The 25,495-nt window shown below is 37.2% G+C and overlaps 2 protein-coding genes across 3 annotated transcripts; one reads left to right on the forward strand and one right to left on the reverse strand.

Moving 5' to 3' along the window:
- Positions 1–234: 234 nt before the first annotated feature.
- On the forward strand, positions 235–10,659 carry LOC140151387 (uncharacterized). Of its 2 annotated transcripts, none has more exons than XM_072173706.1 (5): positions 235–369; positions 2,931–3,011; positions 8,577–8,633; positions 9,044–9,274; positions 9,835–10,659. In XM_072173706.1, the coding sequence occupies exons 2-5, from the start codon at positions 2,975–2,977 to the stop codon at positions 10,173–10,175; spliced, it is 666 nt and encodes a 221-aa protein (XP_072029807.1). In that variant the 5' UTR covers positions 235–369; positions 2,931–2,974; the 3' UTR covers positions 10,176–10,659. The 2 variants fall into 2 exon arrangements, with proteins under 2 accessions (XP_072029807.1, XP_072029808.1); XM_072173707.1 differs by lacking the exon at positions 235–369 and adding an exon at positions 1,429–1,464.
- A 987-nt stretch (positions 10,660–11,646) lies between these two features.
- LOC140150364 (transmembrane ascorbate-dependent reductase CYB561-like) lies at positions 11,647–24,656 on the reverse strand. Its single transcript, XM_072172374.1, has 5 exons — positions 24,596–24,656; positions 17,935–18,133; positions 15,460–15,674; positions 14,513–14,673; positions 11,647–12,678 (listed from the first exon to the last, which is right to left on the reverse strand). The coding sequence occupies exons 1-5, from the start codon at positions 24,614–24,616 to the stop codon at positions 12,465–12,467; spliced, it is 810 nt and encodes a 269-aa protein (XP_072028475.1). The 5' UTR covers positions 24,617–24,656; the 3' UTR covers positions 11,647–12,464.
- Between the last annotated feature and the right edge of the window lie 839 nt (positions 24,657–25,495).

Consider the following 25,495-nt stretch of genomic DNA (forward strand, 5'->3'; position numbering starts at 1 on the left):
ATGCACTTGTTCAATTAAAACAGACGAAGATAAATATTAAAATCACAGTTATTTGATCAGCACTGAGACTGCAACTATAATTGTGCCAATTTTTATTTTACAGATACAAATTTATAAAAGGCGCTGTTCGCAATAGCGCACTGGTAAAATTTAAATATTCATACAAATATTAAATAAAATAATGAATTGAATCATCCAGACTGTCTGGGCCGAGTTCATACAGTACATAATTTGTTCCATATAGGTCATTGACGTATCACAGATGTCACACTTTGAACCGGTAGCTATTCATTAATGTTTTATTTTGGAATACGAACGAACAAAGAAACCTTCACTCCGGGTCTTTATCCCCCAGCCAGGACACGGCAGGTAAGCAGAAAGAAATCACAATTTTGACTTTTTAAGAAAAGAGGCAACATATGAAGGTATTGTAAATTTACCAGACGCAGCAGCAACATCGTAAATATACGTGGAAGATGGAGCTACATTCTAAACATGCTGACTGACATTTTGACACATGTGTTGTGTATCATGTGTGGCGGTAGACTATGCCATAGTCGAATTTTGATAGATAAAATTATGTTATTATTAATCATGATGAACGCATTCCCTTGAACTAATGTTTATTAAAATTAAAGTGTTCAATAGTAAAATGGTAATAAAGAGTTTATGTAATTAGTGACAGTAAAAGTAAAGTATATTTTTAATATGAATGATTAATGAATGTAACATATCTTGCATAATTATAATGGCTCACTTCAATATTGAACAATTTTGGAATCTACCAGCTTGATCGCGAAAGCCCGAGTAAAAAATCCCCCAAATTGGGAAGCTAACAAACAGAGGGACTATACGGTGACTGAAAAGATCAGATGTGAAAATCTATCAATTGCACACAAATTAATACAAATCAGTGTTTTATGCTTAAATGTAATAGCCAAAGTATGCAAAATGGGCAAGAAGACTATGGAGAAGTCTAGCGTGGCGGTGGTTGAAATCAACGTTGAAAATGAGTTTAAAAACGCATTACTTTTTAGTTCCATTTTCCTGTTTTTTGTTTTTGTTTTCAAATTTGTTAGACCGTCCGTAACGGTATGCTAAAATATACTCTTTTTGTCAAGCTTTTGAAGAAGCATGCAGACTTGACTAACATAACATAAAATGTAGGCATCCTATTACAAATAGTATAAAACATTTTTACCACCAGAAAACGGACACTGGCCAAAAATAGCCACCAATTTTTATTTATTTATTTATTCATTTTTTTTTTTTTTGCCATTGTAAAGTTGTAAAAATAGAAATTACATTAGTTTGACCTCATGCAGAAATGATGCATAACAAAGTTTGAACTGATTTTTGCCATAACAAAGTTTGAACTGATATTTGTTGACACTTTTGGCAATCACATGGTATGGTAGGAAGATCTTGAACCTTGTCCTATGGAGAGCAGTGTCAGGAAGCATGGTGAGTAGGTCATGTGTAATTAATTAAATAGGAAATATATAGGACTACGTTGGAGTCCAAATTCCAAAATAATATATGGTGACAGCCTTGCTATATAACGACGGAATAAACATCATCTATTTCTGCATTTTTATTTTATTTTTTATGTTCTAGTTAATTTTGTCCCTGTAATTTCCCTCATTCTGGAAGTCCTAAAGCTGAACTCAATCAAGGATATAATGCTTGCTTATGTCGACTCTTGTAGTCGGACTCCCATTACACCACATTTCGCCATAATATATTCTAGAAACGCTTGCTGTTAGAATAAGAAAAATTTTAATTGTAATTATTGCACAGGTCACGGCGACCCTGTGACCTTTCCGGAAAAAGCCGAGTGGCAGGTTTTTCAAATAAATATTTTCTGTGTAAAAACTGTACCATCAGATAGGTAATGGATAATATGAATATTAACTGTACATCTATCACAACATTTTTTGATAACAACTTGCGTCACAATTGATCTAGTATAGAAGGTAGAGAATTTATTTCAATCTTATATACGCCATTTTTTTTTTGGAATTAACTGAAAATTAATTCTGTAAAACTGCATTTTTTAATGTAATTTTCACATTAGACCCGACAAAAGATTACCGTTTTGTTGTTATGATAATCTAATCTTTTGATTTTGTAAATAAAATTAGGGGTCTAATGTGGATTTAGGATGCAAACTGGAACAATCCAATGCCTTGTCAAAATCATTTGCTTCAAAATGGAGTTCGGATGCACTTCGTAATACAACTTCCGCCACTGCGGGAAACCACATGCACAAGAGAGCACATGGCCGATATCAAAATCGATTTCATGTATTGTGTATGTAGGCCTATTCATAGGACCCTCGTATTAATTGTCTCTATGCGCTTGAGAATTCAACAATATAAATAATGCCAATGGTAGCTTTATTATAATACACATTAATGTTTTAAGCAGATAAAATTCCAAAATATAATGCAGTAATGAAGTTGCGATTTATTAATATTATAGGTATACATTTTCACGATGACACTATGAAGTTCTTCGTGGTCGAGCGGTCTAAGGCGCTGGACGTATGGTATACGTGATACTAGCCAAAGCGGTGAGCCGTGAGTTCGAACCCCGCCTCTGCCAAACTTTAAAAGAATTAAAATTAAAATTTTACTTTTTAAAAATTTCAAATTGGGGAAATGTGACTGGGAGAATTTATGTATGGCGTGGAGTGGTGTGGACTCCCATAATGGCTCTCCAAAATGTGTATAGGCTTATAACCTTTAAATGGAAGTGCCCTTCCGGGTTGGTAAGAGTTGGTTGTGGATGGGTGGGGGGAAGGCTGAGGTATAGGGGTGGGGTGTGTAGGCATATGGGTGTGTAGGCCTACATAAGGGGTTGGGGTGGTGTAGTGCGCTACTTTTTGTCATAATACTAATTTAAATTTCATTTTGTCATCTATATAGATAGCCGATAGCTACCACGCTGTTGACTTATATAGCAGGTCAATATGGGCTCGAGCAATTCTTGTCATCTTGGATGCTTTTGTAAGTACATGCTGTACTGAAAAAATTGACACTTTTACGCAAATTTTCAGATGTTTGCCCCCACCCCCTAAAAAAATTGCACTTTTGGGGCTAAAATGGTCAAATATGAGGTTAATTTGGTCAGAAACACACATACAGGCGTCAACATGGGGGTGGGGACAATTATCCCGACAATTATATGGACCATCCCCCCTGGCAAAATTATTGGGGGAGGTATTTATCCCCTATCCCCCGGATATACGCCTATGCTACGTGTACTGGCTAAAAATGTACTTAGAATGTTTAGTAGGAGGCCTACTTGTAACCAGAAGAAAGTAGTCTATGTGTTCAAGTTCAATCATTATGTGACCGCTCTACAATACCAGTAACGTCACGGCAGTTTCACTCCCATTGAAACACGATAATTAGGTTTGCCGATTCGTGCGTTCAGTTTTTGTTTTCTCCACTGATGAAATACGCACGAAATTGACTAAACGCCACGGCTCGATCGCTGTACTGCACGCAATAATCAAAGCGGTGCGCCATGTAAGATAAAGTTACTTTCAAACTCTGATAAAACAGTGCCAAAACAGAAAGCAAGTAAGGAGCCTTATAAGGTACATAATACTCAATGTTTTTGTCATTTATTGGAATAAAACAATGTTTTTAAGTTTGAAAATTTTTACAATAAAATCACAAAAAAATTGCACCCTTTCACATTGATTTTATTGTTTGTCTAAACATGCAATGTAGAATCAAAGATATTTCAAGACTGACACTTCAATAAACAGTGGGAATGTATGTTACTACAAAATGAGGCATGTTATTAACTAACTTTTGAAAAATTAGAACTAGGCCAACAGAATATGAAGAGATATCACTTAATTAAATCACCCCTTTTCACTGTTAATTGCGCGTGTTTGCCGCAAACACGCACAAGCTCGGCTGCGGCGACCGCTGCATGCATGCGATGCATGAGTAGGCCTACTGAACACGCATGTTTTACAGCATCTTGTACTCGGACGCCCAAGAAAGAAATAATCCAAGTCAGAACTCAGTTGTATTATGAAATCCTACAGCATATTAAATTAAAAAAATATTTAATCACTTTTACGAAATCCAACCCTGGTCCATGGACTGGGCATAGTTCAACATACTAGTTTTAGTTCTTTGCATTTGCTGATGCACCGCATGTTGTTGATGCACCGCATACACTGGCCATATTCATCATATTACTTAAGCCACGTAATAACATGTATATGCAATGTGTTTATAAATGATAACCAAGAGCTTTTTAACATGTCTTTTCATTCCAACAATTTTAGAAACAAAGTAAGAGAACAAAGAAGAAACATAACAAAAATGTTTAATTTGAAATCTCCAAAAATCGGCGAGGGCAGAGACGATAGGCCTACGTGTTATTTATTTTACTTGGCCTTAAAACATGTTCAAGTTTTGAATTTGCAAAATCTATCAGAATCACTTTTTTTTCCTTTCGACTCAGAATCACTCTTTGTTTACAAACATCATTTCCATACAATTGGTTACACACATCATGACAGTGATCATGACCCATAGCTAATAACCCCAATGTTATGGTACAAGTACGCGCACATGACAGTCAATGCACTAACCTGACCGCTTGATAACCCCTAGGATAGTACAGATGCGCGCATGATGTACAAGCACTACAGCATGAGTGTATGGTTGGCCAAACAGTTCATAACGTTCATTAATACGTGTATTCGAAATTTCGAATACGCGCAATGGAACAGACCAATCAGCGTTGAGTTTCGAGAACGTGGGAGGGAAATTTTTAAGCCCGTGTATTTAAATCGAGGCACGTAAACAACCTCGTTCACTGCAGATAAAAATTTGGAGATAATTGTAATCCTCACCGTGCTACATCACGCCGTTTTTTGTAAGAAATGACGGGAATGAACAGAACATGCTAAAAGATCAGAGAATAAAGTCGTTTTTGGTATTTTCATACCTTTTAAGGGGAGAAGGGTTAAAGGTAGGCCTATCGGCTTCCTTTATATAAAATGCTTTTTCAAAAATTCCTTTGGGGGAATTCAAGAATGCATTTATTCCGATTTTGAAATATTTTCTGATGTAGCAAAAAATAGATAGGGTACACTCCACTCCTAATACCAACTTTATTCTATGTGAAATACATTTATTCCGTCCTGGAATAAAAACATTTTAAACAGCGGATAGTGTATGTAACAAATGAATTAGCAATATATGTATCTGTCTCCACACTGAATCAATCCTAAAGTATTAGGCTAGGCTACATATAATATGAATTATTCTTTGAAAGTAGAGGATATTAGAACAGTGACCGTATCCTGCCCCTAAAAAGGCCGATACCGAACAACAACACATACACAGCCTTGACCTGCGGTTGTCCAAATTCTGAGGGATTTGCATGCTGGTCAGGTAGAAGATAAATATACAGAGTGACCTTCAGCCTCTCCGTGTTTGGTCAGACCTACCGTATAGGCTGCATGCATGGGGTGTATCCTGCATAAGTTAGTGTTCATGTTCAAACCTGACACCTACCTCAGGTTCAAAAACATGTTAAGTGTACGCTGTATGACTGTATGTTTCTGTTTTTAGGGATGATTATCCTAATGTCTAATAAATGATGAGGGGCAGTAATTTGGTAGTATGCACCCTTACAACACACATCGCGCGGTGTTTCTTTATGCAAAATAAAAGTTATGCAAAACATCATACTTTGTAGTATGTAGAAATGAATGCTATATCGGGTCCGTTTCAAAATAATCTTCATTCACATTCTTCTCCCGCTTCTTATTCTTATAATAATTATAAGCCTTTTGATTATTAAGTTAAGTTTGTTATTAGTGCACGAGGACAAGTGCCAATTGCGTTGATATCACATGCGGGCAGTCTCACGAGGTCGAAATTGTAACCCACGTTCTCGAATCTAAACGCTGATTGGTTTATTCCATTACGCGTATTCGAAATTTCGAATACACGTATTAGTACACGTTATGAACTGCTTAGCCAACCATATGAGTGTACAAAAATGTACCACATGCGGTATTAATACACATGACAAGACAAGTTACAAAATATTACGAGTCAAACACAGTCAGTTGATAAATATTATAAATGTGGTTTGTTTTTATTTTAAAATCAATACAAAGGTTTGTTTTTTCTTTGGTTTGTTTTTTGTTTGTTGGTTGTTTGATTGTTGTTTGTTTGTTTGTTTGTTTTATTACTCTCCAAAGCAATGCAAATGGAATTCATTGTGTTAGTCACTGTTGACATAATGATTTCATATAGTTTTATTATAAATCACGTGAAGAAAAATAATCTCATCAATAAATGACTAAATTATAAAAAGAAGAAAAACTATTAAAAAATGCATTTTTATAGACCATGCACAATGTGCTTTTTGTTTACTTATTGTTTGTTTTATAGAAACTTTATTTTGCTTTCTTAAAAATATCTTGGTTACATTTTTGTTTCTGATATATGAAATAATTTCTCAATAAACAAATTGCTTTATAATTCATATTTCCATCTACATGTAAATATAAATAAAAGTCCACATAAAAAAATGCATGCTATTGTAGGCCTATTCTTTGAAAAGAAATGAATTTCCTACCAAGTATGCAAGGCCTTTGTATAGTATTCAATGACTGTACAGTTTAAAAATGTTATGAACATTCTGTTGACATTTCACGGGGTCTTCATTTCATTAGAAAATTTTAGAACATAAAATTGTTTTGATAATTTGTAAACACAAGATTCAAAACTTTGTAAACAAAAATTATATTTAAAACACTTACCAAATGATTCAGCACTTGAACTACTGTCTGTTATATTTCAATGATTTATAAGGTATCATGCAGCCTTGAGGATTCCAAACATCCAGAAATGTCTTTCTTCGTGTCAATTTCTTTGAAGACTCTTTGAGGTTATCAGTTTCAAATAATTATATTTATTATATTGCACATCAACATCGGATGAATTTGTTTAATTTGCTGTTGTATTTATTGTAGCTCTGAAATGAGCTGTATGGAATTTTTCTCTCCTTTTATAATCCTTCCTTACCATGCTTACAAGGAATGGTTGAAACCATTCTAATATTATAACTTTCTAAACCCGTCTCAGGCTTCAACAAAGCTGTCCTGTAATCTCGTTATTTTCATTTGTCCCGTTTGTCCAGCAGATATCCAATAAGCCCAATTCTTGTCTTTCTAGATCCTCTGTAAAATTAAAAAAAGAATAGAAAAACAAAACAAACATAAATATATAAAATAGTTAAGAGTCATCTATCTTGATTTATACCAAGGAAAAAATTGTTCATACAATTATCACATACAGTAGACTAGAGCTTCAAAATGACAATGAGGACAGAAAATAACATGTAGTTGATTTCTATAGATTTTTAAAAAGTAGGGCCTATATATTAATTTTTTTTTTAAAGAAATGAAAACAGACCAAAGTGGATATTCAATTATCATTAGGCCTACAAGCATGCAAGTTGGCTGCTGCTTGTTGCATCTAAAGGCCCAATCACTTACAAATATGATGCCGACATTTTTATTGTAAATTCTATGAATTGATCATTCATGTTGGTATTTCTTCCCAATTCCCAGTTTATTATTACTTAGATGGGCCTAATCAGTTAAACCAGCAAATAAATAGATAATATAATAGTTCTATGGGATATCAATAAAGTATAAAATAATAATTTACATCTCAAAACACCAACAACATCATAAAACTTACCGTATGCATATTCCACAGTGCACTGAGTGAATGTCCTACGCAGCGGTCCTGTTCAGTGAGCTTGCCGGCTTGTCCCCGGAGTGTAGCTGTGTCAGTATGCCTATCTCTTGCCGTGTTACGCACGCATTGCTACGGCTGCATTGCCGTGCAGATGTTCTTTCTGGTGAAAAATGACCGCACTTTGGCGTTCCGTTCTGATACAAATTGCGATGGCCTAGAAAAGATTTTGTGTTCCTTGGTTATATTAGGCCCTGTTCCGACTATAGCATGTTTCTCAAGTCTCTGTTGAGGGGACTTAGTAATATTAATAATATCGGTGTTCCAAAACAAGCATCATTGTACAATATGCATCATGACGATGTATGTGTCATTCCGAAGGTTAACAAACAAACTTGATTCCATCAAATTTAGAAAAAGCAGAATTGATGTCATTTTACCCAAAGACGTAGCACCTTGTAATCTACGGTAATCTTTGATTTCAAGTCATTCTATGCTTTGGTTCACGTATTAGATCCCTGTAAAATCGGACTCCTATATCCACTGCGCCGATTAGCGAATCCGCTCTGTTGACCGAGAGGGCAATGCCCCGTGCTGAGCCGAGTCAAAGTTGATATCGAACGTATGCGGGCGCACTCCATTTTTCTGTTTGGATCCGCCGTGTAACATGTGAATATATTTACTATATAAGCAATATAATGAAATGAGTTTTTGATCTGAAAGTATCGGTAGGCCTACAGGACTTTGGAAGCGACAGGGATGTGCAGACAGCAGTTCGAAACTATTTGATCTAAAATATATACGTTTGACCCTTTCCAGGTAATCCACTCAGTTCTGGGCTTTTCATACTTATCCCTGTGATGAACATACTTTATGGTAAGTCAAAGTGATAACATTTTCATTCAGAATGAGTGCAAAGTGCACCACACATCCTGGAGTGGAGAGGATACCATTGGAATAAAAATCGAACAAAAAGTTCGGAACTGATATAATTCAGGTACTGCCAGTCACTGATCTATAGAACCATTCACTAAACACTAAAAGGAGGATGCTAAAATCCCCGACACAACGTACCCCTTTTACAACATGACTAACTTTTTACACGGTCTGGGGCATGGATTTGCAGCTACGAATTTTATCACCTCAATTTGATCAAAAATCACACATCGGGTTTCGACTTGATTTTGAAGGAAACTCAAGAACAATTTTGTGAAGCTTCGTTTCAGTTAAACATTATAGCTCGATGTGACCACAATACAATGTAATTTATTTACTTATTGTTTCAGGAACGTACGGGTTATTCAATCAATGCAACTTGGAATGTGGCTTGCCATTGCTGGATAAGTTATCATTGCATTTGTATCTGCTCATTCTCGGCATCAGTGTTCTACTGTATGAGCTAATCTGTATTGTGCAATGGTTCTTTGAAGATATGGAAGGAGATAGAATTAAAATCTCTGGCATAGCTGCACTAAACTGGCTTGTTACACTAGTTCTCATTGGATGGGTTTTTATAGGTAAGCTTCTATGCATCTCAGTGGCGTAGATTTGCGAAAATTACTTTGATGACTGATATTCCCATTATTATCCATGACTTCAATTTCATCAGTAATGCTATCTACTGAAGATAGTACCAATGAGTATATTTCACAAGTCTATAGTTCGTAGGCCTATACCTTCCTCGAGTCAGTAAAGTAGAATCAAAATTTGAGATTTTCTCAAAAACTGCTGATTTTTGCAGGAATCTGTTACCGGTATACTATTACTAGTTGGATTCCTTGCATCATTTCGTTTCTGAAAATGTATACTTTTATATGCTTCTCATCGGTTCAGTTAGAGATACAATAATAATATTAAAAAAATATTTACTCGAGGAAGTTATAGCCTATATACAGACTATTTTTTCCCTCAGTTGCCCCCTTTAAAATAGCGACGTCACGAAAGGGCATCGTCGCATACAGCAAACGTTGTGACAAACCACAGCGGTATAACGTCAAATCAGACCTATACTAACCATGTATTATGATAATGGGTAAGCCTACCGTCTTTTTTAATTCTATTCTTATTTTTTTTGCAGGAGCTGGATTGTTTGTTAGTTCTACTTTGTGCAAAGCCAATGGCGATTATGACTGCTATGATATGGCCGTCTATCCTTACTTCAGTGGTCAAGTGATCTTGTCTCTCCTGCTTCTAATCTCTATTCTCATCTTTTGGTGTTGTCAATATCAATGCTCTGAATCAGATCCTGAAACCCGTGCCATCCTTCAGCCGGGACCTAATGAGGCTTCAATCCAGGGAGGCCAGTCGGATCAACATCGAAGGTTACTGATGGAACTTAAGAAAGGTCCAAATTTCATATATTGGATATCGAGCAGATTGCCAGGAACAAGAACAAATACTGTTCAAGTCGAAACATGAAAAACACTGCATACAATTGGGCACGATTTGACTTTGTTTGAAGTGAAGGTCATATGTTTAATATCATCTGAGAGGCTGCATGTGTAATGATTTATATACGAATAGACCTTCCCACAATTTGATTTATCTTCCAACACTTTAGTGACTGTCTATCATTATATAAGTATACATTATATTTCACCGATGTTCTTACACCCACCAACATGACCAATGTTCAAGTCGCATTGAATGTGTCTTCTCCGAATTTGACCGAAAGATTGTGTCTAACCCATGTTATGTCTTGAACATGTTGAAAGATTGTGGTAATTTTGACTGCACATGAGTTAGCGCAGGCGTAAAGAAGTCGTAATAAGTTCTCAACCAAGGCGGCCCCTTAGTGTGACCTCTTATCTTTACATCCTACCAAACCCCCCAATCCCTGTAATAAGGGTGATGCAATAATTATGTGTACCCCGGGGTGGTGAATAGAGGGGGGGGGCAAAGATTTTGTTGGCAGGCCAAAGGGGGGGATTTTGGCACAGTTGCATGGTTTGGTACCGTTTCTATATATGAAATATATGAGGAAAACGTTAGGACCACGTTCAAATATGCAACATTTCCTGCTCGCTACGCTCGCACTATATGTACAAAAACGAACCATAGGGCATAATAGCCTACTATTTATAACCATAGGCTATTATACAAATAATGAATGTTTATGAGTGCAATGGTAAGAATATTTTCATGAGTTGAAAATGGAATTTTCCATTCAACGAAGCGAAGCTGAGTTGAATGGAACATTCCATTTTCAACGAATGAAAATATTCTTTCCATTGCACGAATGAAAAAACATTCATTATTTGTTTTATATAACATCTAAGTAGGTCTTTGTTATTTGATTGGTTGATTATAATGGCTTTGCAGAAGCTAAAAATATTGTACGAATCGTAAACAAATATGGCTTTTTTAGCAATACATCCTTGTATCACCCAAAAAAACCCATTCAAAAGTATTATTATAAGGGTCTATCATTATTTATACCAGGCATTTGCTACGTAGTAAAATAGAATTTAAGCTTACCTAGCCACCGGGCCTAACCAATGCGTATTGTAAGCTTACCTTTTCACTTTGTTTTCTACTCGGAATATGGCTATTCCCGACTTTATATTTGTAGATGTGGAATATATTTCTTCAAAAATATTCATCCAGAAGTGCCGCAAATTAAGTTTGTTGTTTTGAATATCTCGTAACACGGTAGGGCCTATGTTATACTGTTCGCCGATCGGACTGAAAAAAAACCATGCAATCTAGCCGTGCAATAGAACGTACGGAATATAACAAAAATGCACGGTGAATATAACGAAAATGCACGGCGCATATAACCAAATTCCACGGTAGTGACGTAGGCCGTAAAATAGTTTATTTATTGAATGACATGTGACCAACAATCAACCAATCAAATGACAAGGATCTACTTAGGTGTTATATAAAGCTGTTTATAATACAGAAACATGTGACATTGTTATATAAGATTAGTCTTATTTTAATGATTTGATAATACATCAAATGTTAAGAATACATAGATTAAAGAAATAAATTATGATGAATGAAACTATGTTTTTATAAAATTAAAATACCACAGCAGTTTTAAAATTCCAAGTGTCCGATCTAGGAGTTGAAAATGCATACTACTGCAGTGTCTGTTGGTCCCCCGGCCACCAAATGTGCATTATTTTTAAGAAAAATAAATAGGCCTACGGATGCAGCCTCAAAATTATTTTACAAGCACTTCATGTACCTTTTATCTAATTTGCAAACAGACTATTGTTATATTATATTCAAAAATCACCAGTTATGTCCAAAAAGCAATCATTGCCGAAACGCGTTAATTTTTTCCAAATATCTTTAACTGAATATCGGTAAAAATATACTTATGCTTGTACATACAGTATGTCTAGCACCTCCTGGGAGATACTGAAGGGATGCTGCAGCCAAACAAAATTGTTTCGCTTGCCAAAGATCGCATTAGTTGGAGAAAGCTTGTAGTCGCCTTCTCCGCAGCCGACTGATGATGATGATGCGTGTGTGATTAACACTTTAAATAAACCTGTGAAAATATTTCATTATATGTGATATAAGAATATGAGTTTTGACAGTTTCGAGTAAAATCCTCAAGCCAAAAAGTCAAAGAATGCTGGTCTTACGGACAAATAAAGTTTGAAGATAGCCCTTATCAAGAGAAACCACATTCGTATAAAACACAAAGGCTAATTGATGATACAAACGCGAACGGTGGATCCTTCGCCGTGTTTATGGATCGGCTGCTTGAATACTTCCACTACTTGTCTGTTTCATTTCTGTACCAGCTAATGGCTGTTTTTCGTCGTCATTTTCTAGGGATTTCTCCTTCCGCTGGTATTCTTTGTTCGTAACAAGGTAGCCAATGATCAGTGCAAACGCGACAATTACTAGTCCCATAATATCACCAATTAGTTGTCTGTCGTTGTATTTTCTGCCTTTTGGTCTGAAATTGATAAAAATAAACACAGAATGAGTATCAAAATGAATGTTATTCATTAGCATGATTAGCCAAAACTTATTTGACGGGTAAGGGCCAGGGGATTCGGTATGTTTTTCCATTTCAAGTTTCGCAGCGTAAAAAGTTTATGGGAGAGGTTATTGGCAATCTGAAAGGGGAATTCAGATATTCTTCCCCTGTGGTAGGCCTATGACAAGGATAATTATAAGAATAGCCCAAATTTACAGAGGTCCGCCTTAGCGTAATTTCATAAGAAATACTAGGGTCCCTAATTCAAAAAGTGTCCTTTCAGTAAATGTGGCTGGACACTACGAATGAGCCGTAAAGTCGGCAAATTGTATTCTGAGCTAGTGTAAAATGTGCATGAAGGTCGTATTTATAAGTACCTCAATTTGTTGCGACATGTTTCTCATTTGATATAGCGTTTAAACAAATCAATAGGCCTAATCCTATTGCTGAAGAGGATAATAATTCTTCTACGTCGTACCTATTTCTATAGAATCTTTAAATAGTTCTAGTCTTGTGTTTGCTTTGGCTAAATCCTGTTCAAGTGGTGTGTTACAAAGCATTGTATTTTGTCAGGTATGTATAAACAACAATTAACAATAAGAAGACATTCCTGAACCTCGTTGACTTGGAATGATTTGAAATGACCATCAATTATGACTATGATATATATTACCAGCAATGTGGAAAAAGAGGCACATGTAGAACCGAAAAAAGGTACCATTTTGTTGAAGGAGCAGAGTTCAACAAACCATAACCCCGCTTCTGGATATCGTTTGAAGTCAAATGATATACCTTTAAAGCTTATGATATATATTTTCTAAACACGAAATAAAACAAAATTGACCGGGACCGACTTTACGGCTGATTCGTAGCATCCGTAGGCCTACATAAATGTACAAACTGTATAGTATCTAATTGAATTGAATTGTTCGGGTTTTGACAACACTGGATAAGCCAAGAAGGCCTCTATTGAAGCTTATTTCCATTGGGTTCCCATTTGCATACCGGGACGGGTTTAGACTGTCCCACAGTCTCGGTTCGGTCCGGCCTGGATAATGGAACGATACATAATTACATAATAGCCTACCAAAATATGCCATAGTCCTTCACCCCCCCCCCCATTCTAAATACACAGCCCTAAAACAATTCCTCTCTCTACACAAATTAGCTCAAATTGATGCCACTACACTGATCACACCTCCTATATTGAACGCTAAAATTCAGTGACCGCTCCCCACGGTTGATTTTTAATGCTATGTAATCTACATTACCAGTCGTTCTCCATGGACCCGAGGGAGGGTCTAGGACGGGTTGGGAACATCTAGGGTTTAACACCCTGCTCTTTTCGAAACTACAATCAAGGATCAATTAATTAATGTTGGCACACTCTGGCATACTAAAATGTAAATTGCCACCCATCTCCCCCAGCTCAATGTTGATGAAAGCACTTTTCCCATTGGGCTCTTCAGTCTCCACAACATTGGTTGAGGGGGAGGGAAGGGGAAAGGGGAAGGTTTGAGCTTCTCATCAAACATTGTTATACTAATTACACTGAACTTTCAGAGCGGCAATGAAGAATTCCAACATATTGTTAGAGTGTACCAACTATTTATTTCCTTGATTGCCATTTAAATTTCGTGTTTGTCTCATAACTCAACAACGGAATGTTGTAATGAGCTTCATATTGCACATGATGTGGGAGCCGCACCTCCATCAGTTTTTGCTGTGTTTGGGTTTTTTGTGTGTTTTCATGATGATGGACATAAAATGAATAGGATGGACATAGAATGAATATGAATGAATAACTTACACCTGAGTGTGAAACATGATTTCCTCTTGTATGCCAGATATAGCTGATACGATTGCTAAAGCAAATAGAGCCACGCCGAAATACCGATGCAAAGGCATATAAGCACCGCGGTAATCCTCAGAGAGTTTGGGAAAGAAAAATATTAAAAATCCACAAATCCACTGTAAATAATAAAAGATACCAAAATAGTAATACATCGTTCAGTGGCGTATAGGGGCACGTGGTGCACGTACCCCCAATCGATTTGAAACTTACCCCCCCCCCCTCCCCATATGATGATTCACGCTAAACGCCACTATGGCAAAGTTAAGACAACTGATAAACTAATTCCTCAAATATGTACTCGTAGACAACCCAAAGAGCTATATATTATAATCTTGGGAAAAAACATGGAAAAAAAACTTGTAACGCTTGGCACATTGTATCGAAATTCCGTGCAGAATTACTTATTATGATCATGAAAATGACGTATATTGTGTTTGGGAACAAAAATGACATCTACAACAATTATTTACCCTTCCCCTCTCCCGATCAATCAATGTTGAAACACATTGGGAAACCGCTGAAGACACCGGGTGGAGACATTGGCATTTCTCAGCATTGCACGAGAGAGAGGAGTGACAGTTTTCCGTTCTTTACACGCAAGCGTTCCAAGACTTATTTCCAAGATTGTAGATCCATCGACCATTCTTAAATCCAGCTGCACGTATCGATCAAAATGGTTATTCTCCATCCTTTTTTAGTGTTTTTGAAAAGCCCGCCGCTTCCAAATGCACAATTGGATCTACTTTAAATTATCAGAGTTTATACCTTAGGCCTACATTTATATAGAAAAGTCTGGTACATGGTCATTTCAAAAACGGATGAAAAACAATCATTTTATTCTGTATACAAATGTATAACCCCCCTCCTGCTCCTGCAGGGGTCCTGCAGGCTATTCTACGTACCTGAAGTCCGAACATGAGATATGTAGTGAAACCAACCCAGCTATGTACCGTGTGTACGTTATCCCAGTTATTGGCATTTTGATAAGCGAAGACAAGAGCGAAGACTGCCTTCAATGCGATACCACCCATGATTACTACGATGCCTTGTAGAATCAGATGAATGAGCTTGGACGTGTACTTGGAAAACATGGGGAAGAGACGAAATACCAAGATTCCTGAAGGAAAGAAGAACAGAAAATCTAAAAACCGAGATAGTTATGGTCTATTCCAACTCCAGTGACACCTCATTAATTTCCCTGGACTTTTGGATGCGTTTAGCATTTTACTTTACAAAATCAATATAACAAGGCTGTATAGTGCCATGCATGAACATAGGTTTAATTAACCCTACTATAGGAAAATATGCATGAGGTGTCACTGGATTTCGAACAGATAAGAATCTTTGTTAATCCTCTTTTCTGACAGTTTCACTACTAATCTGGAAGTGTTATTTAGGTCCAAATCATTGCACTTGTGACTGTTTAGGCAGGGGGTGCAAATTGTTCGGGAATGGGGTAGCACCGCTCCATAGGAAACCGGGCTAGGAAATGACAGTCAAAATTAATAATGCCTTAACAAGAAAAAGGAAAGAGGAAAAAAGAGGGAGGAAGAAGAAAAAGAAAAGAGGAGGTGAAAAGGAAAAAGAGGAAAGAAGAAGACTGAGGTAGAAGATGACGTACCGTGTATAGAGGGAAGCAGATTTCAGCAAAAGATAACAACTTTTAAATAGGTTGGTGCCGTGACGCAGTCCCGGACGCAGTGAAGCTACTGAATGGAAGACGGGATCGCGGGATATCTCAAGGCACCGGTTGTGCAAATTTACCATTACTCTGTCACCCAAAGACCTAGACCCTTGTATTTCCATCTGAACAGCAACGAGTCGTCTATCACTGATTTTATTAATTCTTTTGAAATAATGAAGCCATTTAGAACTAGAAATTCAATTTTCGAGGCTTCTTTTGGCTCTCACCCGAAGACCCCATTAAAAAAAATTCATATATTCTCACCCAATGCCTCTTAATTTAAATTCAAACAGTCCCTCTATCACCCAATGACCCCATATTTTGTACATTTTGCTCTCAACGAATGCCAAAAATCATGCTCTCACCCTTGCAACGATCCCAGATTTTTTATATTTTGCTCTCACCAGATACCCCTTACTGCCCAGCCCTACACCTATATCCATTTCATGTTGATGTGCCACCCCGGGGCTGAAATGTAACCGTTTGGATACATGTTTTTCTTTAAAACAATAATGTAACATTAGCATAGTAAGCAAAGAAAGATTAGGAAATGTAAAGCATATTTGTTGCAGTGAGAGAGGTGTAAAATCGTACTGCATGGGAAAGAAGTTTGGTTTCAAATAAAAAGGAATACAAATCTCACCATTTCGGTTACTACTGTTAGGAAATTATGTTGTGGAGCAGAATTATTTTATTTAATTCTTAAGGATTGTTTTTCCAAGTGGACATATGATATAAAGCGCGCTTCAGACTCCGAGTATTGTACGTACAATATTGTATGTACAATATGTACGTTATTTAATCTATTGCCATTCTATTTCCAGTAATGTTTAAGTTCTAACGAATGTTTGATGACGAAAATCGATAATATGTTACATACAATATCTAGCAGAAATATATTATCGATTTTACGTCATCAAACATTCGTTAGAACTTAAACAGTACTGGAAATAGAATGGCAATAGATTAAATAACGTACATATTGTACATACAATATTGTACGTACAATAAAAAGTCTGTATACTGCTTAACTGTCGGTTATAATATCTAACAATATTGCATGCCTGGTTATTGATTTAACGGAAAGTCGCCGCGGTTTGAAGATCATTTGAACTTGTTTAACATGTTTAAGCGACACAAAAGTCACGGTGTATTGGGTGTTTTTAAAACCCAATAATTTTGTATTTCAAACAAAGATGACACGCCTATACGCACGGCATTTTTAAAGATTTTTGTAAAGGTAAAATGTCAATTTAAAAAAAATAAGAAACCATGTTTATCGATGGAATTCCTGGTTCCTTGCCAAAGCAGCTTTTTGGATCAATGCCGCATCAAATCATCCCGTTTTGCACCTGGATCATATTCTGCGATCGTAATAGCGTCATCTCTTGAAAAGCATTTTTAGAAGACATAGGCCTAAAGGCATTTTTATAAATTTCGTATTCCAAGCGTTAATTCTCGCTGTAAATAGAACTACTTTACTTGCATTCAATGCATATTAGTAAACAGTAATAAAATCAAAATCAAAACCAAGCAAGTTGGGTTTTTATTTCTATTTTAAAGCTGGGCATACTTTTAAGCAAAACAGTTACGAAGTAAATCTAGCAAGACCGAAATTAGAAGCATTTTGCAAAGTCAAACCAAATAAGGGGCCAAAAAGGTGGTACTATTTGGTAGGCCTATTCTTACTTACCATCTCCGTTTAATATCACCATTCCTAATACCATTAACAATGGATGGAAATTGAAATGTTTCATGGAGCCGTCCCAAGCAAATCCCCCCAGCGTCACACCGGTCCAAATTCCCAATAACACCAGAATAGCAATAGCGAAGATTTGGGACACAATAACCAGGGGCACGAATAGCTTATCCATGGTATATTCTGTAAAAGTCTGAAACAGATACAATTAATAAAATATATACAAATTATTTCACATAATTTGATAAATGATATGATAGAAGGACAAGCAAGCAGAAAGAAGTTTTTATATAACACCTAAGTAGATCCTTGCCATTTGATTGGTTGATTGTTGGTCACATGTCATTCAATAAATAAACTATTTTACGGCCTACGTCACTACCGTGGAGTTTGGTTATATGCGCCGTGCATTTTCGTTATATGCACCTTGCATTTTTGTTATATTCCATACGTTCTATTGCATGGCTAGAGAATTGCATGTTTTTTCAGTCCGATCGGCCATACCGGGTTACGGGAGATTTTTAAAACAACACACTTATTTTGTGGCAATTCTGGATGATGAATAACCGTTAAGAAATATAATCCACATCTACAAATAAAGCTGCGAATATGCCTATTCTGATTTTTTTTTCTTTGGGGAAAGTAGAAAACAAAGTGAAAAGGTAAGCTTACAATACGCATTGGTTAGGCCCTGCATGCCTGTGGCTAGGTAAGCTTAAATATCATTTTACCGCATAGGAAAAGCCTGATATTAATAATAATAGGCCCTTATTATAATACTTTTGAACATGTTGAATGGCTTATTTTTTGGTGATACAAGAATATATTGCTAAAAAAGGGCCTACTTGTCTATACGATTCGTATGATTTTTTTAAAACTCGTCTCGTGCAAGGCCATTACAATCAACCAATCAAATGACAAAGATCTACTTAGATGTTATATAAAACAAATAATGAATGTTTTTTCATTCGTGCAATGGAAAGAATATTTTCATTCGTTGACAAATGCAATGTTCCATTCAACTCAGCTTCGCTTCGTTGAATGGAACATTCCATTTTTCAACTCATGTAAATATTCTTACCATTGCACTCATAAACATTCATTATTTGTATAATGTAGGCCTATCACGAGACGAATAGGTATATTCGTCTCAGATGTACCGTCATGATTTGAACCAGCCTCTCAGTGGTTACTTTAGAGACCGTTCACAAACACTTGTAAGGGGGGCCTGATGCAAAAAGGGGGGGGCCCTGAAAATGACCACAAATTTTCCTGGAAAAATTGAGTTTATATGCTTTTCTATGGGGTCACGTTGACCCATATTTTTCATGTCAAAAAGGGGGGGCCTGAAATTTTCGAGGTCTGTAAAGGGGGGGCCCCGAAAAATTTTCGCGATAAAATTTTTTTGCATCAGGCCCCCCTTACAAGTGTTTGTGAACGGTCCCTTAGGCCTACAGTTAGTTGTAGTGACTACAAATTTCGAACTTTTGAGGACTTGTGAGTTCCAATTATTGGAACTAGGCTTATACCGCAAACGTTCGCCTAATGGCGCTTTTGGATTCTTAGTAATGTGAGAGGGCCATCCTTGTAAAATCTCAACAGCATTAAGGACACGTGTGTTAAATTGAGCAGCCTGGACATAATGCCTCAGAAAAAAAATCGTGACATGACCCAATACTTTAGGTCACTAGGTTAGTTGCAAATGTTTTGGGGTTTCTTCAGGTACCGGTATTCTTTCTCAAAGTGCCATTGGACTTAATTTGTAAATCGATTCATACGTTATACCTAACTCATTTTGGTAAATCTTTTTATAACACTGTAATTTCTTCATATTTTTTTAATATTCTTCAGTTCAAAATTACACCCTTCTATTGTCTGACCCGTTTATAGCTCAGTCGGTATAGGTGCGCCTTAAATGGTGAATGCTACTTGTTCGAATCTTGATTTCTGCCCCCACTTTTATGTGAAGGGTCAAGAAATGTTTTTGGATTTTGTCCCCATTTTACGAACGAATATTGTGAATTTTTATTTTATTAATTTTAATTTTCTTATTTTTTTAGATAAATAGGCACTGCGAACAAACGGCAACAAAAACAGCTGACAAAATTTGCTCCACCTGCTACCTATTAACGGCCTCAATGTTTCAAATTGTGTAACTACATTACTTTATTCATTTATGCATTATAAATGATCAGCTATTTTTTCTTTTCTTAAAAGGATCGAACCCAAGCAGATCAGACCATTGATCATATAACTATCTGACCACGAAGTAGTTACGTAACTCCGTGATATGGTATCGGAACCAAGCACTGTTTGTATGGCGATCATTACGATCACGCTATTTTGGTATGCCTTTTTTGTGTACTGATTGTTTCGATCGTGGTTCATTCACAGAGGAGTAAGATAAGACAGAGCGCGTACCACCAGTCAAAGTCTCCGCCTCATCCGATAATGAGGGCCGATTGTTCCATGAAATGCGACAGGCGAGACTGCTAGGCAATTACCGCGTATTTTCACGGTCTGTCGCGTAATCGCTAAAGCACGCAACGCTCTATCGCGTATACGCGAAGGCACGCAGCGCTGGCGTGATTGTTAGACACGACATGATCGAACAATCGGCCCTCATGAATATGCGAGAACTGGTAGCATACAATACACGGGGACTTTGACTGATGGTACGCGGTCTGTTTCTCTTTCGTCCATGGGTTCATTACTTAAGCGCGTGATCCCGTTGACATAGTAACATTACGTAACTTCGATACCGGGCTTCGATACTGAATAGTTGTTAAGTGCACATAATATGGAAAGCCATTGGGGTATTGTGTGCCTTCCAAAGCGCCTTTTAACATATTCTCATTGTGTTGTGGAATCCTAGCCCGTATTCAATGATAGCTAGAGGCCATGCGTTTATCGATTGGCTCCAAACAAAGGATTTGAACCGGTTTCTTCCCCGTAATCATGGCGCAGTGCAGTCCATTCAATCAAATGTTGTCATCAACCTATTTGATAGTAGTGCATTTTGTTATGTGTGTGAGGCGAACTGTCGCGGTAGATGCAATCATGCTTTTGTTGAATGCATTTGAGTAGTCCGCCATATTTACGGGATGATACGTCATATGCACAGCCTCTATTCAGTTGGTCGTTGCACAGTGTCATCATGGTGTCATCGACCCTATATCTTCATGGCAGAAAATTAATCGCCATGGTAGGTTGAATCCACAGCCACGATTGGCCATTTGGTTCAGACCTTTGAAGCTCTTTGAGACGAATAATTAGTCGAGGGACATGACTTAGTAAGACTACTCACAATAGCCGGGTAATTGATCTTGGTTGTGCGTGAATAAGCTTGTATACCCCATTGAGGTCAATGGTCATCGACTTTTATACTGCCTAGTAGTGAGTGCAGCTGTACTACACGATGTAGTCCATACAGGACCAACGCAATATACAATTAGAGTTTTGGTCCGATTTTGAGTTCAAAGCGCACGGCCAATTTTCAAAGCGCATTCTAGCGACCATCATGTCTGTTCAACACGTATTTTCAAGTGTATGAGACCACATCTGGTTTCTTGAGAAAAATTTTCTAACCCGGTATCCGAAGATTTTCGTCTGATATCAAAACCGTGCATAGCAATTCACGTGTATCGATCCCGTGTATTCATTTTAGTGTCTCTGCTGCACCAAATAATTATTAGCCAGGCGGTGTCGGTGTGCGTTGTATGATTTTGTTCGTTCACGCATTCAAATTTTATTTATATCATTTGAAGACTGAGCCTATTATGATACATCCTCCGTGGAACAGTTTCAAACAAATATAGCTAGGGATTATTGGGGCAGAGGTTATCTTTTGAATGGGGGGTGGGGGGTCCCAAATTTACAAAACGTTTGCGTCAATAAAATTGCGAACCCCCTATTTCGGCAACAAAAATGTTATGATCCCAAACCCCAAAATTGTACTGAAATCAGTCTTTTTGAATAAAATAACACACTTTCTGTGGTCAGCGTGTGACTCCCTACATTTGGTCATAAAACTTTTATGACCCCCTCCTATTATTCTTTCCAAGACTTTATGACCCCCGTATATTTGGGACCCCCCCTTTCGAATAAAATGATATACATCTTATGACCACTGATGCATAGGCAAGGACACTCGCGCGAATTGAAAGACTTGTCGAACGCGACAGTTCGTCTCTCACACATAACAAATGCCTATACAATCAAATAGGTTCATTACAACATTTGATTGAATGGATTGAGTTACTCAAAAGGAAACGATAAAAACAAAGAATCATGAAAAAAGACACATACAAGATAAATTAATAAAATTATATAAACAATGTTAAAGATAAAATCAAGAAAATAGAGAATAATATTTCCTCAAATCAGAAAAAAAACATTGACAGACATCATAATCTGTCAGAAATTACTGCATGAGATTCGAACCATCAATCTTCTCCACATGTTCTCTTTAATATCTTCGCACTTTTGTCTAATGCTCTGCTCACTGTGCCACAACGTATCAGGTGAATGATTACCGCATTATCATGAACAAGTTTGTTCGATCTTGTTCATAATTGTATGTGTCGATAGGTTTCACCCTTTAACTACACGTACCCTTAATGATCAGTGATAATAGTCGGCTTTTACAGGGATGGCGCTCTCTCATTTCCATGAACTCCATAGCGCCATTAGGCGAACGTTTACGGTAGTATATTAATGAGTGCTAAATAGGCCTACTTTGGGAGAAGACAGTGCAGTGCAGACTGATTCAAATAGGGTCTATAAGGGACCGTTCACAAACACTTGTTAGGGGGGCTGATGCAAAAAAATTTCATGGCGAAAAATTTTCGGGGCCCTTTTCAGATCTCAAAAATTCTCCCCCCCCCCTTTTTTTTGACATGAAAATTATGGGTCCACCCCATAGAAAAGCATATAAGCGCAATTTTCAAGCCCCCCCATTTTGCATCAGGCCCCTCTAACAAGTAGATACAAGTGTTTGTGAACGGTCCCTTAGGCTATGCCTCCCATTCACAGTGTCATCGCCCCGATATCTTCATGGCAGAAAATGCCATGGTAGGTTGAATCCACAGCCACGGATGGCCATTGTGTTCCCACCTGTTTAATAGTTTTTAAATGCATAGTGGGCTGAAGGACATCCGACTAAGGCTAATGACATTAGCCTGTGACTGACCTCTGTACGGTCAGCGAGCATTACATTCGCCATTGTCATCTGCTTATAAGCTCTATAGACTGTCTCTACGATAGTCTCCTACACAGCCAGTTTGTGTCAGTCGGTCTGACACTCGTCGATCCTGTATGTTCGTGATGATAGCCACATACAGTCTGGCCCGAGACTACCTCCACAAGGTTCTACGCTGCGCTATTTAAAATCTTGAATTTTGGTCACTTTTTCAGCTCAAGACGCAAGCTACTCTCTCAAAGCGCAAACTAACGACTATCATATATGTTCAAAATAATATATTCAAGTGCAAGGAACCACATATGGTTTCTTTATACGAAATCATTTACGGGAGATTTCATCATTTTCCACCCCGGTATCCAAAGATTTATCGTCTGAATATCAATCGTGCATAGCACATTTACGTATCGATCCCGTGTATTAATTTCAGTGTCTCTGGTAGTATAATGTAATTATTAACCGGGCGATGTCGGTGTGCCATTATCTGCTCATTCTGATGTGTTTTATCATAGTCAAAAATACTTATATATATATCAAACCGCATTTATTAACATTTGCGAAACATCAAAAATACATGAAATACACAAGAATAAAAATATTAATTACACAACAGAGATATTAAACCTAGGACAACTTGCTTACCCTGTCCAGCAGGGGGCAAGGCAAGGTAACTTTAAAATTTAAGAAAGCAAATTGTATTTTTTTTATGTCTACTAAGTATTAAGCTTTTGTAGATGTCTACTAACTTTTTCTGCACAGACGTTTAGGCCTAACGCCGAAAGCCTTCCTTAAGAGATCGGATCCCGGGGATCGGAAGCAACTTTTGCAGTATTTTTGTGGAACACAAGACTAAGAGCAAATCAGGCAAATCACTATATAATATAAAAATGTCAATTCTTAATAATGTGCCATAAAAGTCATATCCCGAATTTAAACAAAAATCAAGATTATTTGATATCAGAAGACCCGTCAGAAGAACATTCTTCGTATTTAGAATGCAATTTGGTGTGTCTGATATGCTTTAACTTCCAGGTACCATAAAAAATACTGTGCAAACGTTGTCAAACACAATGTAGGCCTATACTTTACAATGCAACAGACTTACCAGTTACCGCGCAGGGTTCCTATATTGGGCTCAGGTAGAATACTTAAATGTATAATGTACTGGTAGCTTTGATCCCGGGGCTTTGATTCCTTTGATTGTACAACATTTACTAACTATTTTGGTAGGTATCTACCATTATGTACGTCCTCTTGCAAGCTCGACTCGTTGACATTTCACATGTTATTTGCGTTAAAAGTAGCTTATGATCAAGGTTTAATATGATAATTATAAACCTGTATAAATCTATAGGCTTTTTTTTAAAGAAAATCCGATTTGGCATGCCTCGCTGGTTTCAGCACAGTGGTTTCAGGAAAATCAGTGATTTTTGTTCGTAACACAATAGAACATACTTGAATCGTTTTGTGGGGCATTATGCCTGCCTAGTCAGGGACGGGTTATGGCCATGATATTCCAGACTACAGTATTCGACGCCGGTATATAGAATCATAAATCTTTACACCGGAATTCGTTTATGAAAGGCTCTGTTGCAAAAGGCCTTACATCCACTGAAATTATTCACAGTTATTGGCATAGGCCTATGACATTACAGTGTGTGTAAAAATCCCATAGCCAGAGGTTTCCAGTGATATAAAAATCTGTGGATCACGAAATGCCCTTGTACAGGCGCGTAGCAAGCGGGGGACACACACTTAAAACTACGGGGTCAAAAAATGACCCAAACGGGGTCATTTTTGACCCCAGCATAGTTATCAACTAAACACCATACCACTAACGGGGTCATTTTGACCCCATTGGTCGGGGTCATTGCAATGACTACGTATTTGGGTCAAATAGTAACCCCATTGGTGTCAAAATATTACCACATTTCGGGGTCAAATGAAATGACCCCTTCAAAAGGGTTGCCTTATTGGGTTACTTAATGACCTCATTTCGGGGTCAAATGAAATGACCCATTTGAAAGGGTTGTTTTATAGGGTTACTCAATAACCACATTTAGGGGTTGTTTGGATTTTTTTAGTAGGCCTATGGTCATGCTGGTCCCACCAGGACATAAGTATGTTTCTGCACAGAGAAAGCATTACATAAACAGCAAACTGCAAAATGCATCTGTGTATCACACTCACACACAGTCAGTCATCGCCTATGACAGTTCACGTATTATAAGCTTACATGATATAAGCTTATAACAACTGCAGCCAAGACACCAGCCACGACAGCATGAAATTGGAATGAATCTGCATGCATAGACCCTTGTCTATGCACGCAGTCTCACTTTTCAACTAACTTTT

This window comes from Amphiura filiformis, chromosome 4 (assembly GCF_039555335.1).
Source record: "Amphiura filiformis chromosome 4, Afil_fr2py, whole genome shotgun sequence".
Classification (NCBI taxonomy): domain Eukaryota; kingdom Metazoa; phylum Echinodermata; class Ophiuroidea; order Amphilepidida; family Amphiuridae; genus Amphiura; species Amphiura filiformis.

Coding starts and splice junctions, on each gene's coding strand:
- LOC140151387 (XM_072173706.1), top strand. CDS start 2,975: ATGGGCTCGAGCAATTCTTGTCATCTTGGATGCTTTT. Junction 3,012..8,576: donor TTGTCATCTTGGATGCTTTT/GTAAGTACATGC, acceptor GACCCTTTCCAG/GTAATCCACTCAGTTCTGGG. Junction 8,634..9,043: donor TGTGATGAACATACTTTATG/GTAAGTCAAAGT, acceptor TTATTGTTTCAG/GAACGTACGGGTTATTCAAT.
- LOC140150364 (XM_072172374.1), bottom strand. CDS start 24,616: ATGCCCCACAAAACGATTCAA. Junction 15,675..17,934: donor GGTGATATTAAACGGAGATG/GTAAGTAAGAAT, acceptor TCTTTCCTTCAG/GAATCTTGGTATTTCGTCTC. Junction 14,674..15,459: donor ATCTCATGTTCGGACTTCAG/GTACGTAGAATA, acceptor TATTATTTACAG/TGGATTTGTGGATTTTTAAT.